At 37.5% G+C, this 19004-nt stretch overlaps 1 protein-coding gene and 1 long non-coding RNA gene across 3 annotated transcripts in view; one reads left to right on the forward strand and one right to left on the reverse strand.

Annotated features, from left to right (window-relative positions):
* LOC149916338 (uncharacterized) overlaps positions 1-19004 on the reverse strand; it is a 152127-nt gene that overhangs the window by 12225 nt on the left and 120898 nt on the right. The gene's annotated exons all lie outside the window — the stretch shown is intronic.
* LOC149916339 (sex comb on midleg-like protein 4) lies at positions 12140-17856 on the forward strand. 2 transcript variants are annotated; one of them, XM_090147846.1, is made up of 4 exons: positions 12140-12702; positions 14103-14206; positions 16324-16527; positions 17198-17856. In XM_090147846.1, exons 1-3 carry the CDS (start codon positions 12480-12482, stop codon positions 16492-16494), a joined length of 498 nt encoding a protein of 165 aa, XP_090003972.1. In that variant the 5' UTR covers positions 12140-12479; the 3' UTR covers positions 16495-16527; positions 17198-17856. The 2 variants fall into 2 exon arrangements, 1 of the variants encoding a protein (XP_090003972.1); XR_016469962.1 differs by lacking the exons at positions 16324-16527; positions 17198-17856 and adding an exon at positions 15625-16314 and having other exon boundaries at positions 13373-14206.

Below are 19004 nucleotides of genomic sequence, written 5' to 3' on the forward strand. Positions count from 1 at the left end.
TTAACATGAGAGGGTTTTTTATGTTAAAAAATTCTTTTTATATTTATAAAAAATAGAAACATAATGCACTCCTAAACAAATTCTCAGAAGATAACCATTAAGAAAGATAATGAAAATGCTTGACTGAGATTGCATATGTGTTAATGCTAATATCAGACAATGAAAGAAAAATCAAACCTTATGTCCACATCCTGCTCATAATATTTAACGTATACAGCTGAGATGATTTATGGAAGACTGTCTCAAACTTGTCTATTAGACATTTTACTGGAAATTTTTTAATGTAGTAAAGGACCAGTGATTACTTGAGAATGACTATTCTTCAGTAAGTCTTGTCTCACAGGAGACTTGTTAACAGGCTTGGAGCTTGTTATTATCTTCAAGAGAACATAGCAAGGAATTAAATAACAAAGCTACAAAGCCCATCGTTTTGAACAGATTGATGCTTTTGTGTTCTGTAGCAGAAACGTTACGTATAGAAGAAAACAGCACTTCCAAAGAGCATCGCTTTTCTGAGGACTCTATGGATTCTGCACTTAATTCAGTAAATCTGTCAAGCCCAGCCCGTCGAAATTCCACTGAATATCGTACTTCGGGGAGTGCAGCATATTACAGGAATTCCTTTCAGCCAGTGACTGCTACCTCAAATTCAGCCCCGATCCTGCGCCGGCTGTCATTGAGCTCTGCTGGGAACAGCAGTTACTATGAAGTCAGTAGGAATCGAATACAGAGGAGGATTGAAGGTATGCCTGAACTTTCCAAAGTATGTAACAGCTTTTATGAACATGCAAAGTCCGTGAGTTATGAACAAAGAAGTTCTTTGCCACAGAAAATACGTTACATATGGAGTGAGATGTTGTGCTGTTGCCAAGCACATCAGGCTTGCTAATGTAACTTCAAATGCAGAACTTAAGCGTGCTAGAACTAATACCATGGTACAAGCCAGAGGAGTCTTGTCTGCTGCTCTTTCCTCTCACTGCTGTCGTGGACCCTGCAACAGGCTGGATTGGACAGTGCTGGTTAAACACAGCTTGTTTCCTGAGCATTTTATCAATTATTTCTGTATTGCTGATATACAGATATACGGTTTTTTCCTGTTCCTCTGCACAGTTGAATTTCCATTTTGCCACTTTCCCAGATACTGGCATCTTGGGACCTGGGAACCAAACACAAGTCAAACTAATCCCTCTAGGTATGTCATAATGCTGGTTTTTATGTTGCTGTAATTATCTGCAGTTGTATAGAGTATTTAAGACAAATGGAACTGTTTGGTACATGAAAGAAAATAAAACATCCTTTATTTTAATATATGACAAAGAATGAATAATAAAAGCCTATTGTTAAGAATGTCATATGTAAAATGAAATGTGTTAGTCCTGTACAGACTAGTGATACTTCTTCTTTTCACAATATTCTTACGCTGAAAGCTGCAAGTTCCACAACTGGACCAGATCTGAATTCACTTAAAAGGGAACCTTCAAGAATATTGAATATTAAGGGGGTGGTGATGGTTTACCAAAGCAAATGGTGATGTGGCAAGTTCTGTGATTGACTTATGGTTCCAGTCTGCACAGATACAAAGCTCCAAGGCCAAAATTTTGCTAGAAGTTAAGTCAATCACATTCTCTTCTCATGAATACTATTTACATTTTGTAAAAACAATTGAGAAGCAAAAAAATCTGTGAACTGATCGGTGAACCGTCACCCGGTCATAACAACATTCACACAGTATTACATAATCTTGTATACACCTAAAATACATTGGGAATTTCCCTCAAGAAGCATTGATCAGTTTTTATCTTTCTGCCATTCAACAAGACCTGGACAGGGTGGAAAGGGAGAGAAGAAACCTTATGAGGTTCAACAAGGGCAAGTGCAGAGTCCTACATCTGGGGAAGAGTAACTGCATGTATCAGTACAGGTTAGGGTCTGACTTGCTGGAAAGAAGCACTGCAGAGAAAGGCCTGGGTGTCCCTGTAGACAGCAGGATGACCACAAACCAGCAATGTGGCCTTGTGGTCAAGAAGGCCTATGGTATCCTGGGATGCATTAAAAAGAATGTGGCCAGCAGGTTGAGTGAGGTGATCTCCCCTCTCTTCTCTACCTTGGTGAGGCCACATCTGGAGTGCTGTGTCCAGTTCTGGGCTCCTCACTTCAAGAAATACAGAACTTCTGGAGAGAGCCCAGTGGAGGGCCACAGAGATGATGAGGGGCCTGGAGCATGTCCTGTATGAGGAAAGGCTGAGACCTGGGGCTGTTCAGCCTGAAGAAGAGAAGGCTGAGAGAGGATATTATCAATGCTTATAAATACCAAAAGGGTGGGAGTCAAGCAGATGGGGCCAGGCTCTTGCCTGTGGAGCCCAATGACAGAACAAGGAGCAGGGGACACAAACTGGAATAAATGACGTTCCATTTGAACACAAGGAAGAACTTCTTTACTGTGAGGGTGACAGTGCCCAGGAACAGACTGCCCAGAGAGGTGGTGGAGTCTCCTCTGGAGATATTCAAAACTCATCTGGACGTTTTCCTGTAACTTACTGTAGGGAACCAGCTTTGTTAGACTCAATGACTTGCAGAGATTCTTTCCAACCACTGCAGTTCCCCCTTGAGAAAATGTCTTTCTCCAATTTTTCAGTTTAAAAGGAAATTACATCCTAATTCAAAAAGTCTTGTTTATTTTTAGGAAGAGACAGATCTCTTGGTAAATAATGACAGAACAGTCTGTCTGAGCTTTCATAATACCTTTACTGAAGAACTGATTAGAATTTCTCCAACACATACATATGAGAGTTTACCTGATAAGAAACATCTAGAATGACCACAAATCCATTTCCTATCTTCTGAAAGCAAAGTATTATTTACTAACCAGCTAACTGCAGGAGAAGACTCTTAACAGAATAGAAATTTATGTTCTTAACATGCTCCTTTTTGAAGAAAATGGTAGAAAAGAAAGAAGTGAGGAATAGAGGATACTTAAACCAACCTGGATCCACTAGAAAACTTCAAAGTAGGGACAGTTACAAAAGCTCAGCTATTCCATTGAGGGAGTAAGCACAAAAAGAAAGACTGAAGCCTTTAGCTAGCAGTTTGTCAGAAAACAGTCTTAAATATGCGCAAGGGTGGAAAGAGACTTCCGATTTCCTTAAATGCAAGCAGATTGAAACAGTTTCTTTTGATTTCTGTATCTATGATTTTCATAAGCAGTTACAAGAACGGTGTTCTCAGATTGGATATTATGAGTAAATGCTTGTGTTGCATTTAAGGAAATAATAAACAGCAACTATTTCTCATCCAAGAAAAAGACAAACACGTAAACTGAATGAGCAGCTTATATACATATATCCCCTAGATATCTGCAGCACTCCCATGGTGTTGGCAGAAATGGCAGAGAATTTATAGAGATGCATACCTCCTCAAGCAGAAAGCAGAGGTTACTAAGGCACACTACCCCAGGTATCACCAATAGCAGTAGAAGCTTGTGCTTAGGCAACTCAAGTACACCTTTCACCCCCCACACGAATATTAAACATTACCATCATAGCATCCCCCCCCCCCTTTTTTTTTTCTTTCTTTCCTTTTAAATTGTCTTTATCTCAGGCCCACGAGATGCATGGAAATCACATTTGGATTTTCCAGTCATGAGTAAAAACAGATTTTTAGAAACATTTTTGTGCTGTTGTTTTTGTTTTTAAACTAAATAAAAAAGAAATTAATTCACAATTGTCTCCATTGATTATTGATATTTAAGTTTTGAATTGAAATCTGCTTTTTCCCATTCTGGGCATGCAAAGTAGTATAACACTGTCTTGTCCATGCAATTTACTATGTAAAGAGTAAACGTTTTGCCTGGTAAACTGGCCACAACTCACTGTATTTTTTGCTATCCAACAATTTGTCTACAGTAACTTCGAGTTTCCCATTCCAAGTCCTTCATATGATATCTCCTTTTTCTCCCAAGTAGTAATAAGGGTCAGAAATACTACTTTCATTTTTCAGAATTTTAGTAATAGTATTTAGTACTTAGATTGTTCCCTAGGGAAGGGATGATTGAACAGGAAACAGCACAACACCTGTATTTTATAGCCTTTGTTCCTTGGTTACTTTTTTGATTAAGATAACTATATACATACTATAATATGGAAGGGGGGTGAAGGGGGAGGAGGGAATTATTTTTCCCCAACCATGTATTTTTGTAAATGCTGTAACATTTTTGCTCTTTCACGTTTTCCCTCCTGCCCTCAGACTCATTTTTGCTGACAACCCTGTGCTCTCAAAGCCATGTTCTAGGCTAATATTATAACAGGGAAGCTCTCTATAGGTGCCAGTTGCTTCTCTTTTCTTATCATCAATTTTTAGTTAGTTTTAGCATCATAATAGAGAAGAATTATTTTCCTGACTTGCCACCAACCACTTCTCACTTCTGACACTCTACCAAACTGATGGATGTTCTACATAAAGCAACACTTTCCTTCTTCCCTTTTGATTTAGTAGATTTTTTTTTTTATTTGAATGTTTGTTTCAGTCTACATATTGAAATAGGTTTTACTGGGCACCTTTACTTCTCAAACTTTCTGCATTCAGGTTTGTAAAGAAAGGCAGACTTTTCTTCTCCAAGATCAGACAGACAGCACATTCTTTGGCCAACAAATTCTTGTTTCTTAACAATACTGACATTTTGCTCTGCCAAGCATTTAAAACTGCATTCCTTTTAGAGACCTTCTCTTCGTTACAGTCTATATGTAACTGTGATACATATTTTCTCTGTATTTGGGAAAACCTAATAACAGATACAATTTACCACCAAAAATATTTGCAGTCATGACTTCATCATAGACTTTTTCCTACTTTTCCAGTACTTGTTTGATACTTTCTTTTTCTAGTAAGCAAAAATTCTAAGCCCTTGTCCTCCAGTAACTGTCTTTCATTTTCTGATACATTCAAAGATAACCTTTGGAGGCATGCCTTTTTCTGGGAAGCCAAGTTCTAACAGCAGAAAAAAATTTCAAAGGCTGTATGGAGAGCATCAACTACAGTGGCAATAATATCACTGACCTTGCTAGAAGGAAGAAATTGGAACCTTCTAATGTGGTAAGAACATAACTTTATCATCATCTAAACTTCTGCTTCTCCTTCTAAGGAAAGTTTGTGAATGTGTGTGACAGATGTTCTGAAATCATATAATATATAAAACAAAGTTTGTCACATGCCTAAAGATTTCATTATACATACTTTTATGATTTTTTTTTTTGTTTGTTTGTTTGTTTTTAATATCTGGGAACCTGTTTCTGCTGGGATTTAAGTTTCAGCTTTACAGAATTAGCCTTCAGCATCAGATGAATGCTTTTTAAAAGAAAACCAGTAGATCAGTATATACATTTTTGCTTTCATCTTATAGTAACCCAAAACTAGGATAGACAATATTTATTGTTAAATCAATTGCAGTGTGTCAAGGATCTAAATCCTGTTATCTTCCATCCCCACAGAGCAAGTTGCGTGGGTGTGCAAAATCATTAGAAAGGGAAGGCTCAGAGCCGTTTTATGGGAGCTCCGTAAAGCATCAAGATACTAAACTTTGAAACTGTTATTTAGCTTATTAACATTACAGGGATTATTAACATTACATTCTATTTTTTTTCTCTCCAAAGCATTCATAGTTGCTTTCATGTTTAAACTTGTGTCTTTCTGTAAGGGTTGATCAGGAAATCACTTTAATTTCTGTATTTTTAAGAATCTAGGCGTTTCTAAAATAGTTGGTGGATTACATGAGCAATGTGGGTAGGAAATAAATGTATTATTACCCTGAATTTGAGATAGATCTGTTCAAGGCTTTCTTCTGTACAGTACTGCAGCCTTCACAAAGCCCTGCTCACAGTAGGTATAGTTTGATTACTGCTTTTTTTCTTTATGTATTTTGCATAGTACATAACAGTAATGAAGAATAAGATAGAAGATAAACATGTACAGTAGAAATAAAGTGCAATGATTCTTCTTGGACAGATGTGCAACTTCTGAGATGTCTGTAGGACAAATTCCAGCTTTTGAAAAGCATAGCACAGCTAACAGTTCTGTAGAGTGTCTATAAACTCCTCTGTCTGGTTTATTTGGATGTGAATTTTCTGTTTGCTTGTTTTGTTTGTTAGTTGATTACATTCTGTTGCCTGTGACATTAAAGCAAAATCTACATATGTAGATTTGGTAGTGTTAGAGGTTTACCACTAAACTGTGGCATGCTAGTTTAATCTGATGATTCACTTCTGAGAATATAAAAACAGAAGTGAACTTTGCTTTCAGATGAATTATTTAAATTTCTTCCGCTCTTCAAAAACAGAATCAGTTTCACTTATGAAATCAACATGGATGTTTATGTTTCTTACAAAAAACCTTTTATTCTTCTAGTTTTGAACCTGATTTAGCATGAAAAATACTAAGCTGAAACTACTATTCTTGTTAACCACGTTTATGTTAATGGCACTTAAGCAATCCAACCAGGATCAAAGCTCCATTGTAGGAACTGTGCAGATGCATAGCAGTAGACATATCCTGCCCCAAAGAAAAAGCAAAAATAAGTAACGTAATGAAATGGAACACAAAGTAATTGGTAAAGTTATAAGAAGCATCATAGGGGGAAAAAAAAAATAGATGGACAAAGAATAAAAAAGAGGTTTGAGACAAAAATAAAAATGTTCTTACTGTCAGATTTCAGAAGTTGTACAAGGAAAAGGAGTAAAAAATTAAATTTATACAACGAGGATGTCCAGAAAATCTAAGAAGTTAATCTTGATTTTACATTGAACAAAAATAGAATGAATAAAAATCCTTAGGTCTCACAAATACGTATGTTATGATCATAAATGCACCAATAAGAGTCTTTCAACATCTTCTTAAGCAATTTATTCATTTTATCTTTAGAGGGTAACAATGTGGAGCAAAAACGTTTTGCAGTCCTCTGTGATAGAACAAGTGGCAGCAAACCTTTGAGGAGAATGAGTAAGATGGATGGCCTTAAACAGTTTTTGCTTTTATTAATGGAGCCTGATTTGTTTTCACAGAAATGAGGCAAATAATAAACATACACAAAAAGGAGAGTAGGAGATAGAAGGACAACAAGAAAAAAAAAATGGAGTGTCAAATTTTCTCCCAAATGGACTTGCAAGAGTTGACAGTGACTTACTAGAGCATTAATTTCTTCTTTACAGCTTTATTCAGGTCTAAGACAGAAAAAAAGAACATGCACACGAGTCTTCCAATCCATATTTTCTATGTTATTTAAAGTAATAAGGTTATGTATGGTATTTTATGTTGGTTTCATTTACATTTACAGGTACTAAAATCTAACAAGTTTCTCAAAACCTGTAAGAGAAAAATGCTGAGAAGAATCAAATTTATTGCTCTCTCTCTTCACATACATTGGGCTTATGATCCTCCCACTTCAGTGGCTGCTCTTCCATGTATTACTGAGTGCAATCATGTACAAATATAAGATAAACATTTTCTTTAAAGTATTTATAGTATGTTGCGCTCAAATAAATATTTGAGAAAAATAAAGAAATAACCTGACAGCTATTAATCAGAGTTTTATTGCCTTTAATATATGATCCATCCTGATACAGCAATTATTGTTGTTTTAGTAAATGCATTACCTCACTTTTACAGGTTTATTTTCAGCCAGTATATCTATCCTTTTGCTCAACACAACAGAGAACTTTCCAATAGCCAAAAAACATTCTGCCTTTAAATTAAATTAATCTTCTTGGAAATATTACTCTTCCAACTCTCCTGTTCTGTATGTCAGCTACTGCTCAAAGCTGTCTACTGTTCCTCCTGTTAACCATACAGTTATTAAAACTTGGTATATGAATACCTTTTCATCATATTTATCCACAATAAATGAATGAGACTTCTCCCCATAGAATCTTTCTATGAAACTTTCCATCCCTCTGTCTTTCTGCTAAATCTCAAATAATCTGAACTGCAGTTCATTTAGATATTAGACCTCAGGTTCAGATAACATCCTTGAGGTAATAAAATGTTATTGTCTGACAGATCTAAAGTGATATTTTTCCTGTAGAAAATGCCATGGGGCACTTACACTGAAACTGAGAAGTGTTTTTCCTTCTCTTGCTGAGTGAGGGTTTAAATAGGAAATGCATATACACAGAGCAAAATTTGGAAGGTAACATTTCCCATCAGGTCTTTTCAGTATTACAGATACTAAACTGTACAATCAACGTAAGTGAAAGCAGATACCCGTGAGATGCTTGTCAGCATGATCAAGATGAGACATGAATGCTGTCTTCAAAGGGCAGCATGGTGACTTAGAATATTTTGAATATTAAAATATATTTTCTTCTTATAAAGTCAATTTTGTCTCTGTTTCTCCTTACGTATTTACTTTTGGCTAATGACTTAAAGCAATGAATGCAGCTACATGAATAGGTATTTAGATTTTTGAGTACCAGAGAACTTAGAAATAGACATGCTTGTATTCTGTTTTATGTGTTTTACTTGTAATCTGTTTTTGCTTCTCAGTACAATAGGCTCTCAAACCAGTCAGAGCAAGAAAAAGATTTTTAAGACTTGCATGTGCTGATTAAGGTGATTGAATTTTTTCTACTATTATTTTCCTTTTAGTTTAGCAATAAAGAAATACATTAAAAAAATGCAGTAGGGGAAAGATCTGCCCATGGATTTGTTGTATTTGTGCATATCTAAATAGCAGTACAGGCATCTTGTCATCCCAAGGACACCATGGAGTATTCCTATAATATAAAGAGAGATGATGGGGATTTTCTAATAACTAAATTGGAAATCAGAAATGTTACTTTTTTTTTTTTTCTTCCCAATTTACCAGTTTGCAAGCAATGCCTCCTTTTCCATAAAGACAGCTCTTCAAGAAAGCCCATTTCTAACACTCACAGACCTGTGCAGAACACCGTTTTTCATAGATGACAGACAGTAACTTTACAATAACATCAGCCATTTCTTTCAACACTGTCACAAATACCATTCAACAACAAATAGCATTCAACTAGGCCTCAACTTCCTAATTTCATTGAAGCCTGTATACCTTTCATTCAGTGTTAACATTACTTGAAAAAAAGTGTTTGGACGTTACATTATATTATCCTCAGTTCATCGTGTTGTAGCAGATCTAATCTTTAATGAAAACGAGACATGTAGGAATCCTATTTGAACTTTTCTTTTATCTTCACTCTTATTTCAAAAAGAAAGTCGTTGATTAAACACACCTAGTGACAAACCAACATGTGATTATCATCTATAATAAATGATACTCCTGCTTGGTAGTATAATTGTATTTGCTTTTCTTGTTGCCTTTGCTTGCTTCATCCACACCAGTAGATGTGTTGAGAAAACTGACTGGGAGAAAAGAGGTCATTCCCTGCTCCTGGTTACAAAGACAGCACAGACACAGCCCATGGTGACTGAAAAACAAGGAATAAAGAGGTTCAAGACTGTACTGCAAAAGTGTATTGCAACTGCAGGTTGCTTAAAGAAGTAGAAGCAAAGGGAATGTCCACAGGTTTGAAAAAGTGGCCTGCAACTACACAATATTCATTGTTTCAGAAAGGAGATTTAACGATGCAAAATCTTTGGCAAGAAAACAGTTGTTTTTAGGGATCAAATAGAGAGAGAAATAGTGCTGGGGACCTAGACTCCTTTTAGGACATAATACTTGTCTTGTCTCTACACATGAAAATATTTTAAATTACTAGCTGAGAGATCAGGGGTCCTGAACCATGGTATGTTCATTATTGTTGATTGCATGTACTGTGTCATATCACTTAAAAAATTAAAAACATTAATGGCAGTGAAATTTCAAACTGGGTGCACGTACCACTGTGCATAACAACTGACAAGCTATTATCTACGTTGATTAAAACTCTTAGTGCTAGTGTTTTAGCTTCTCCAAAAGCAAGGAATAAACAATTTGAATGTAGGCTTTATCAGTATTTGTACTTGTAATAAAACCAGGAATATTCATAGAATCATAGAATCATAGAATTTTTTTTTGAGTTGGAAGGGACTCTTACAGACCATTGAGTCCAGTTCCCCAGTAATGAACAGGGACACCCACAGAGGTCAGAGACCTCAGAGGCCTGTCCAGCCTGACCATGAATATCTCCCCACTGCCATAATGTTGTCTTGCCCCAGACCTATACAAGACTACAAAGTGAGTCACCAGCTCTGGATTCCTACTTAGGAGGGGTTTGCCATCAAGATAGACAGCAAGTCTCCATGTAACCCTCTCCTCTAGGCATCAGCCCTGGGAAACATGCTGCCAAATATTCTTCAGAAAAGCATCTTAGAGAGGTTTCTGTGAGCAGATGGGGGACATTTGATGAAGCAAACGGATGCTGGGTAAGCAGTAATTCTCACTCAACAACCAGCCTGGGGGCTCCGTTCTTTCTTCATTTCCATTCTTTCTGATGGAAATGTCCTTGAAACTTAATTGAGTTTGCATGGAATTTTACACTTTTTGGATTTCTAATCTTTCTCATCATTAATCCTTAAATATGTGTTCCACAATACCACTAACCAATTATAGAAAAATAATTTACAATAATCATGTATCAAACTTTTTTAAAATTCTATTTGGAAGGTAGGAGACCTAATTACAGGCATGGGACTTTAATGTATGTGCTGAAAACTGAAACTCAATATCTACTTTTTCATTGCTCTTCAGCAACCTGAGCAAATAGATTACCTCCTGTGATAGGTTTCTGACAGTCCCTCTTAGTTTGACAGTTATTTTAGAGAGAGTCACTTTTGTATATAATGAAAGGAAAAGTGGCCAAGCATACGTCCATATTTTATGTTTCTTAAAACTTAAAAGCTAGAGGAAAGACTCCATTTTTAGTCATGCCATTTTAAATTCAGAGTATTTGTACTGTCCGCCAGGTTTACATCAATGACACAGAATGGCATCTAGCCCAAGGGCTGAGTTACATTTCTTGCACAGGAAGGGCAGCTTTTATAATTGAGTGTATCAGTTACTGCTTTGAACTTTTTTTGTGTTACTACATTCATGTGAAAATATGATGTGCATTTTCACATCTTCTATGTATGCCAAAAGAATTAAAAGCAATTTCTGTCGAAGTGTTTCCTTGAAATTGCAACATAAAAAATATATAAATATTAAAAACAATAAAACAAAACAAGACATTTTCTCCCAGAAATACCAGGACTCTTAGAAATACCTCACGTTTCATCTCAAGAATACTGCTTTCCACTCCTCAAGATCACACTGACTCCCATCACAATGGCCTTTTCTCCCACATACACCAGCTTTCTCCCAAATACACGACATTTTCTCCCACCTACACCCGTTTTCTCCCAAAGATGGGACATATTCTCCCAGAAATGCCAGCTTATTCTTTAAAAAACGGCCTTTTTTTTCCCAAAATACCAGCTTTCTCACAAACACCTGTCAATTTCCAACCAAGTCTGCTACTATCTCCCAGAAACAGCCGGTTTCCGAGAAATACCTGACGTTTGCTCTCCCAAATACTACTTGACACTCCTCCAGAGGACATTGTCTCCCCTATTTACCACGTTTTCTCCCCAAGAGACCACTTGGCACACCAAAAAGACCACCGTTGCTCTCCAGTACAAGATATTCTTTCCCACCGATTCCCACTTTTCTCCCCCAGCTATGTCATTTCCTCCCAGAAATGCCACTTTTCCCTTGGAAATTTCACCTTCTCTTCCAAAAAGAGGAGATTTGCTCCCAGAAATACCCCTTCTCTTACAACTGCCACACGCTTTCTCCCCAAAAAGCCTCCATGACAATGCCAAATGGGACACTTGCAGCCAAGAAGAGGACACCTTCTCTCAGAAAGACCACTTTTCTCCCCAAGAGAGGAGATTTTCTCCCAATTGGATGACATTTGCTGTAAGAAAGACCTGTTTTCTTCCCTCAAGAGGACATTGTCTCTGTTTTCAATAGTCCTATTTGATTACTTTCATGATAAGCCTTAAACCACTTTGCACAGTTTCCAGGTAAGTACTGTTCTTTTGTTTAGCACTGAAAGTCAAACTGTAGTGTGGAAATCATACATGCATGGTTGCTGAAGATAGCAGATACTGACCATTGTGCACAGACATTATTAATGCTGTGTGGGTGCTTCAGAATGGGCACCAATAGCAGGCGTATGCTATAGGGTTTGGTTTGTTGTATCGTCTCAAATCTGAGAAAAAATAGGGCAGCAAGGACAACTTTTAAGAATAGATTTTTGGTAGTTTAGAGCATGTACTGGTAGTTCTTGCTTTGCTGGGACTATTGCGTGAGTAGAGATGCAGGTTGTGATAGCTTTGTACGTTAGCAGGGTACGGAAAGGCTTTAGAGGTCAGATGGGAGTGAATTTGGGACTTAAGAAACAATGCAGTTCTAGCACGTGAAACATGTCTCTATTCTGTGTGCACTAGGTGTGAAGAAAGCAGAAATATTCTGTATAAATATGGCTTGTTCTTTTTCAGTGTGTGTTTATGTCAACAAGCATGGAAATTCTGGGCCTCACCTGGATAAGAAAAAGGTTCAGGAGCTTCCAGATCACTTTGGACCAGGTCCTGTCAACGTGGTACTTCAACAAGCTGTACAAGCTTGTGTGGATTGTGCCTATCAATCCAAAACAGTCTTTGGATTTCTGAAATCTGGCCATCATGGAGGGGAAATGATAACTGGTATGTGAAGGTGTTTCTAATTTTTTTTGTTTCTTCACTTGTTTGTGAACCTAGGGTAGGGAGAAAGAACGGAAGTAACCTGCAGTGAGATTCTATCACTTTTGTAACTCCTTAAGCATAGTCAAGAATGTCTGTTTGTGAACTACTTTATTAAGATAGTCCTGGTGGAGTATACTTTATATCACTGGGAGTCCAGGATTTTCTGAACAGTTCTTAAATCAGAGTCTAGCAATAGCAAAGTTGAATTACATGTACACTGTACAGTTAGGTTGTTGGTAATAAGCAGAGCTTGTGCATCTCAACAGCTGCAGCTATACAAGCTATACATTTGTCAAGTAAGCTCAGTATGAGTGGAGTATCAGCTTTATTAATTCAAGTCATTCTCATAATCTTATCCATACATAATGTTTGTGTTCTTAATACTTTAACCAAGTGAGTGAAAAGTTTCCAGCTAATCTGTTTAGCTTCCAGGCAAGTGATTCCACATGTTAAATTTGCTGCTTCCTCCTTTCTCCCATTCCCTGGTCTCTTAGGTCAGTGTTCGTTCTCTTATGTCCTCTATTAAGGAATAGGTTTAGTTCTGCTACATATTAATGCCATGCCTACAGATAAATTATCCTTACATCTCAAACTGAATAGCTGCTGCTTGACATTTTTTTTTTCCTTCTAGGCTAGGAAGTCTCTGTATGGCATGCCAGCAACGTTTTGTTGCAACGTTCTTAAAAGAAGAAATCTTTGGCAAGAAAACAGTTGTTTTTAGGGATCAAATAGAGAGAGAAATAGTGCTGGGGACCTAGACTCCTTTTAGGACATAATACTTGTCTTGTCTCTACACATGAAAATATTTTGAATTACTAGCTGAGAGATCAGGGGTCCTGAACCATGGTATGTTCATTATTGTTGATTGCATGTACTGTGTCATATCACTTAAAAAATTAAAAACATTAATGGCAGTGAAATTTCAAACTGGGTGCACGTACCACTGTGCATAACAACTGACAAGCTATTATCTACGTTGATGAAAACTCTTAGTGCTAGTGTTTTAGCTTCTCCAAAAGCAAGGAATAAACAATTTGAATGTAGGCTTTATCAGTATTTGTACTTGTAATAAAACCAGGAATATTCATAGAATCATAGAATCATAGAATTTTTTTTTGAGTTGGAAGGGACTCTTACAGACCATTGAGTCCAGTTCCCCAGTAATGAACAGGGACACCCACAGAGGTCAGAGACCTCAGAGGCCTGTCCAGCCTGACCATGAATATCTCCCCACTGCCATAATGTTGTCTTGCCCCAGACCTATACAAGACTACAAAGTGAGTCACCAGCTCTGGATTCCTACTTAGGAGGGGTTTGCCATCAAGATAGACAGCAAGTCTCCATGTAACCCTCTCCTCTAGGCATCAGCCCTGGGAAACATGCTGCCAAATATTCTTCAGAAAAGCATCTTAGAGAGGTTTCTGTGAGCAGATGGGGGACACTTGATGAAGCAAACGGATGCTGGGTAAGCAGTAATTCTCACTCAACAACCAGCCTGGGGGCTCCGTTCTTTCTTCATTTCCATTCTTTCTGATGGAAATGTCCTTGAAACTTAATTGAGTTTGCATGGAATTTTACACTTTTTGGATTTCTAATCTTTCTCATCATTAATCCTTAAATATGTGTTCCACAATACCACTAACCAATTATAGAAAAATAATTTAAAATAATCATGTATCAAACTTTTTTAAAATTCTATTTGGAAGGTAGGAGACCTAATTACAGGCATGGGACTTTAATGTATGTGCTGAAAACTGAAACTCAATATCTACTTTTTCATTGCTCTTCAGCAACCTGAGCAAATAGATTACCTCCTGTGATAGGTTTCTGACAGTCCCTCTTAGTTTGACAGTTATTTTAGAGAGAGTCACTTTTGTATATAATGAAAGGAAAAGTGGCCAAGCATACGTCCATATTTTATGTTTCTTAAAACTTAAAAGCTAGAGGAAAGACTCCATTTTTAGTCATGCCATTTTAAATTCAGAGTATTTGTACTGTCCGCCAGGTTTACATCAATGACACAGAATGGCATCTAGCCCAAGGGCTGAGTTACATTTCTTGCACAGGAAGGGCAGCTTTTATAATTGAGTGTATCAGTTACTGCTTTGAACTTTTTTTGTGTTACTACATTCATGTGAAAATATGATGTGCATTTTCGCATCTTCTATGTATGCCAAAAGAATTAAAAGCAATTTCTGTCGAAGTGTTTCCTTGAAATTGCAACATAAAAAATATATAAATATTAAAAACAATAAAACAAACAAGACATTTTCTCCCAGAAATACCAGGACTCTTAGAAATACCTCACGTTTCATCTCAAGAATACTGCTTTCCACTCCTCAAGATCACACTGACTCCCATCACAATGGCCTTTTCTCCCACATACACCAGCTTTCTCCCAAATACACGACATTTTCTCCCACATACACCCGTTTTCTCCCAAAGATGGGACATATTCTCCCAGAAATGCCAGCTTATTCTTTAAAAAACGGCCTTTTTTTTCCCAAAATACCAGCTTTCTCACAAACACCTGTCAATTTCCAACCAAGTCTGCTACTATCTCCCAGAAACAGCCGGTTTCCGAGAAATACCTGACGTTTGCTCTCCCAACTACTACTTGACACTCCTCCAGAGGACATTGTCTCCCCTATTTACCACGTTTTCTCCCCAAGAGACCACTTGGCACACCAAAAAGACCACCGTTGCTCTCCAGTACAAGATATTCTTTCCCACCGATTCCCACTTTTCTCCCCCAGCTATGTCATTTCCTCCCAGAAATGCCACTTTTCCCTTGGAAATTTCACCTTCTCTTCCAAAAAGAGGAGATTTGCTCCCAGAAATACCCCTTCTCTTACAACTGCCACACGCTTTCTCCCCAAAAAGCCTCCATGACAATGCCAAATGGGACACTTGCAGCCAAGAAGAGGACACCTTCTCTCAGAAAGACCACTTTTCTCCCCAAGAGAGGAGATTTTCTCCCAATTGGATGACATTTGCTGTAAGAAAGACCTGTTTTCTTCCCTCAAGAGGACATTGTCTCTGTTTTCAATAGTCCTATTTGATTACTTTCATGATAAGCCTTAAACCACTTTGCACAGTTTCCAGGTAAGTACTGTTCTTTTGTTTAGCACTGAAAGTCAAACTGTAGTGTGGAAATCATACATGCATGGTTGCTGAAGATAGCAGATACTGACCATTGTGCACAGACATTATTAACGCTGTGTGGGTGCTTCAGAATGGGCACCAATAGCAGGCGTATGCTATAGGGTTTGGTTTGTTGTATCGTCTCAAATCTGAGAAAAAATAGGGCAGCAAGGACAACTTTTAAGAATAGATTTTTGGTAGTTTAGAGCATGTACTGGTAGTTCTTGCTTTGCTGGGACTATTGCGTGAGTAGAGATGCAGGTTGTGATAGCTTTGTACGTTAGCAGGGTACGGAAAGGCTTTAGAGGTCAGATGGGAGTGAATTTGGGACTTAAGAAACAATGCAGTTCTAGCACGTGAAACATGTCTCTATTCTGTGTGCACTAGGTGTGAAGAAAGCAGAAATATTCTGTATAAATATGGCTTGTTCTTTTTCAGTGTGTGTTTATGTCAACAAGCATGGAAATTCTGGGCCTCACCTGGATAAGAAAAAGGTTCAGGAGCTTCCAGATCACTTTGGACCAGGTCCTGTCAACGTGGTACTTCAACAAGCTGTACAAGCTTGTGTGGATTGTGCCTATCAATCCAAAACAGTCTTTGGATTTCTGAAATCTGGCCATCATGGAGGGGAAATGATAACTGGTATGTGAAGGTGTTTCTAATTTTTTTTGTTTCTTCACTTGTTTGTGAACCTAGGGTAGGGAGAAAGAACGGAAGTAACCTGCAGTGAGATTCTATCACTTTTGTAACTCCTTAAGCATAGTCAAGAATGTCTGTTTGTGAACTACTTTATTAAGATAGTCCTGGTGGAGTATACTTTATATCACTGGGAGTCCAGGATTTTCTGAACAGTTCTTAAATCAGAGTCTAGCAATAGCAAAGTTGAATTACATGTACACTGTACAGTTAGGTTGTTGGTAATAAGCAGAGCTTGTGCATCTCAACAGCTGCAGCTATACAAGCTATACATTTGTCAAGTAAGCTCAGTATGAGTGGAGTATCAGCTTTATTAATTCAAGTCATTCTCATAATCTTATCCATACATAATGTTTGTGTTCTTAATACTTTAACCAAGTGAGTGAAAAGTTTCCAGCTAATCTGTTTAGCTTCCAGGCAAGTGATTCCACATGTTAAATTTGCTGCTTCCTCCTTTCTCCCATTCCCTGGTCTCTTAGGTCAGTGTTCGTTCTCTTATGTCCTCTATTAAGGAATAGGTTTAGTTCTGCTACATATTAATGCCATGCCTACAGATAAATTATCCTTACATCTCAAACTGAATAGCTGCTGCTTGACATTTTTTTTTTCCTTCTAGGCTAGGAAGTCTCTGTATGGCATGCCAGCAACGTTTTGTTGCAACGTTCTTAAAAGAAGAAATCTTTGGCAAGAAAACAGTTGTTTTTAGGGATCAAATAGAGAGAGAAATAGTGCTGGGGACCTAGACTCCTTTTAGGACATAATACTTGTCTTGTCTCTACACATGAAAATATTTTGAATTACTAGCTGAGAGATCAGGGGTCCTGAACCATGGTATGTTCATTATTGTTGATTGCATGTACTGTGTCATATCACTTAAAAAATTAAAAACATTAATGGCAGTGAAATTTCAAACTGGGTGCACGTACCACTGTGCATAACAACTGACAAGCTATTATCTACGTTGATTAAAACTCTTAGTGCTAGTGTTTTAGCTTCTCCAAAAGCAAGGAATAAACAATTTGAATGTAGGCTTTATCAGTATTTGTACTTGTAATAAAACCAGGAATATTCATAGAATCATAGAATCATAGAATTTTTTTTTGAGTTGGAAGGGACTCTTACAGACCATTGAGTCCAGTTCCCCAGTAGTGAACAGGGACACCCACAGAGGTCAGAGACCTCAGAGGCCTGTCCAGCCTGACCATGAATATCTCCCCACTGCCATAATGTTGTCTTGCCCCAGACCTATACAAGACTACAAAGTGAGTCACCAGCTCTGGATTCCTACTTAGGAGGGGTTTGCCATCAAGATAGACAGCAAGTCTCCATGTAACCCTCTCCTCTAGGCATCAGCCCTGGGAAACATGCTGCCAAATATTCTTCAGAAAAGCATCTTAGAGAGGTTTCTGTGAGCAGATGGGGGACATTTGATGAAGCAAACGGATGCTGGGTAAGCAGTAATTCTCACTCAACAACCAGCCTGGGGGCTCCGTTCTTTCTTCATTTCCATTCTTTCTGATGGAAATGTCCTTGAAACTTAATTGAGTTTGCATGGAATTTTACACTTTTTGGATTTCTAATCTTTCTCATCATTAATCCTTAAATATGTGTTCCACAATACCACTAACCAATTATAGAAAAATAATTTAAAATAATCATGTATCAAACTTTTTTAAAATTCTATTTGGAAGGTAGGAGACCTAATTACAGGCATGGGACTTTAATGTATGTGCTGAAAACTGAAACTCAATATCTACTTTTTCATTGCTCTTCAGCAACCTGAGCAAATAGATTACCTCCTGTGATAGGTTTCTGACAGTCCCTCTTAGTTTGACAGTTATTTTAGAGAGAGTCACTTTTGTATATAATGAAAGGAAAAGTGGCCAAGCATACGTCCATATTTTATGTTTCTTAAAACTTAAAAGCTAGAGGAAAGACTCCATTTTTAGTCATGCCATTTTAAATTCAGAGTATTTGTACTGTCCGCCAGGTTTACATCAATGACACAGAATGGCATCTAGCCCAAGGGCTGAGTTACATTTCTTGCACAGGAAGGGCAGCTTTTATAATTGAGTGTATCAGTTACTGCTTTGAACTTTTTTTGTGTTACTACATTCATGTGAAAATATGATGTGCATTTTCGCATCTTCTATGTATGCCAAAAGAATTAAAAGCAATTTCTGTCGAAGTGTTTCCTTGAAATTGCAACATAAAAAATATATAAATATTAAAAACAATAAAACAAACAAGACATTTTCTCCCAGAAATACCAGGACTCTTAGAAATACCTCACGTTTCATCTCAAGAATACTGCTTTCCACTCCTCAAGATCACACTGACTCCCATCACAATGGCCTTTTCTCCCACATACACCAGCTTTCTCCCAAATACACGACATTTTCTCCCACATACACCCGTTTTCT

This window comes from Phasianus colchicus, chromosome 11 (genome assembly GCF_987193195.1).
Source record: "Phasianus colchicus chromosome 11, bPhaCol1.hap1.1, whole genome shotgun sequence".
Taxonomy (NCBI): domain Eukaryota; kingdom Metazoa; phylum Chordata; class Aves; order Galliformes; family Phasianidae; genus Phasianus; species Phasianus colchicus.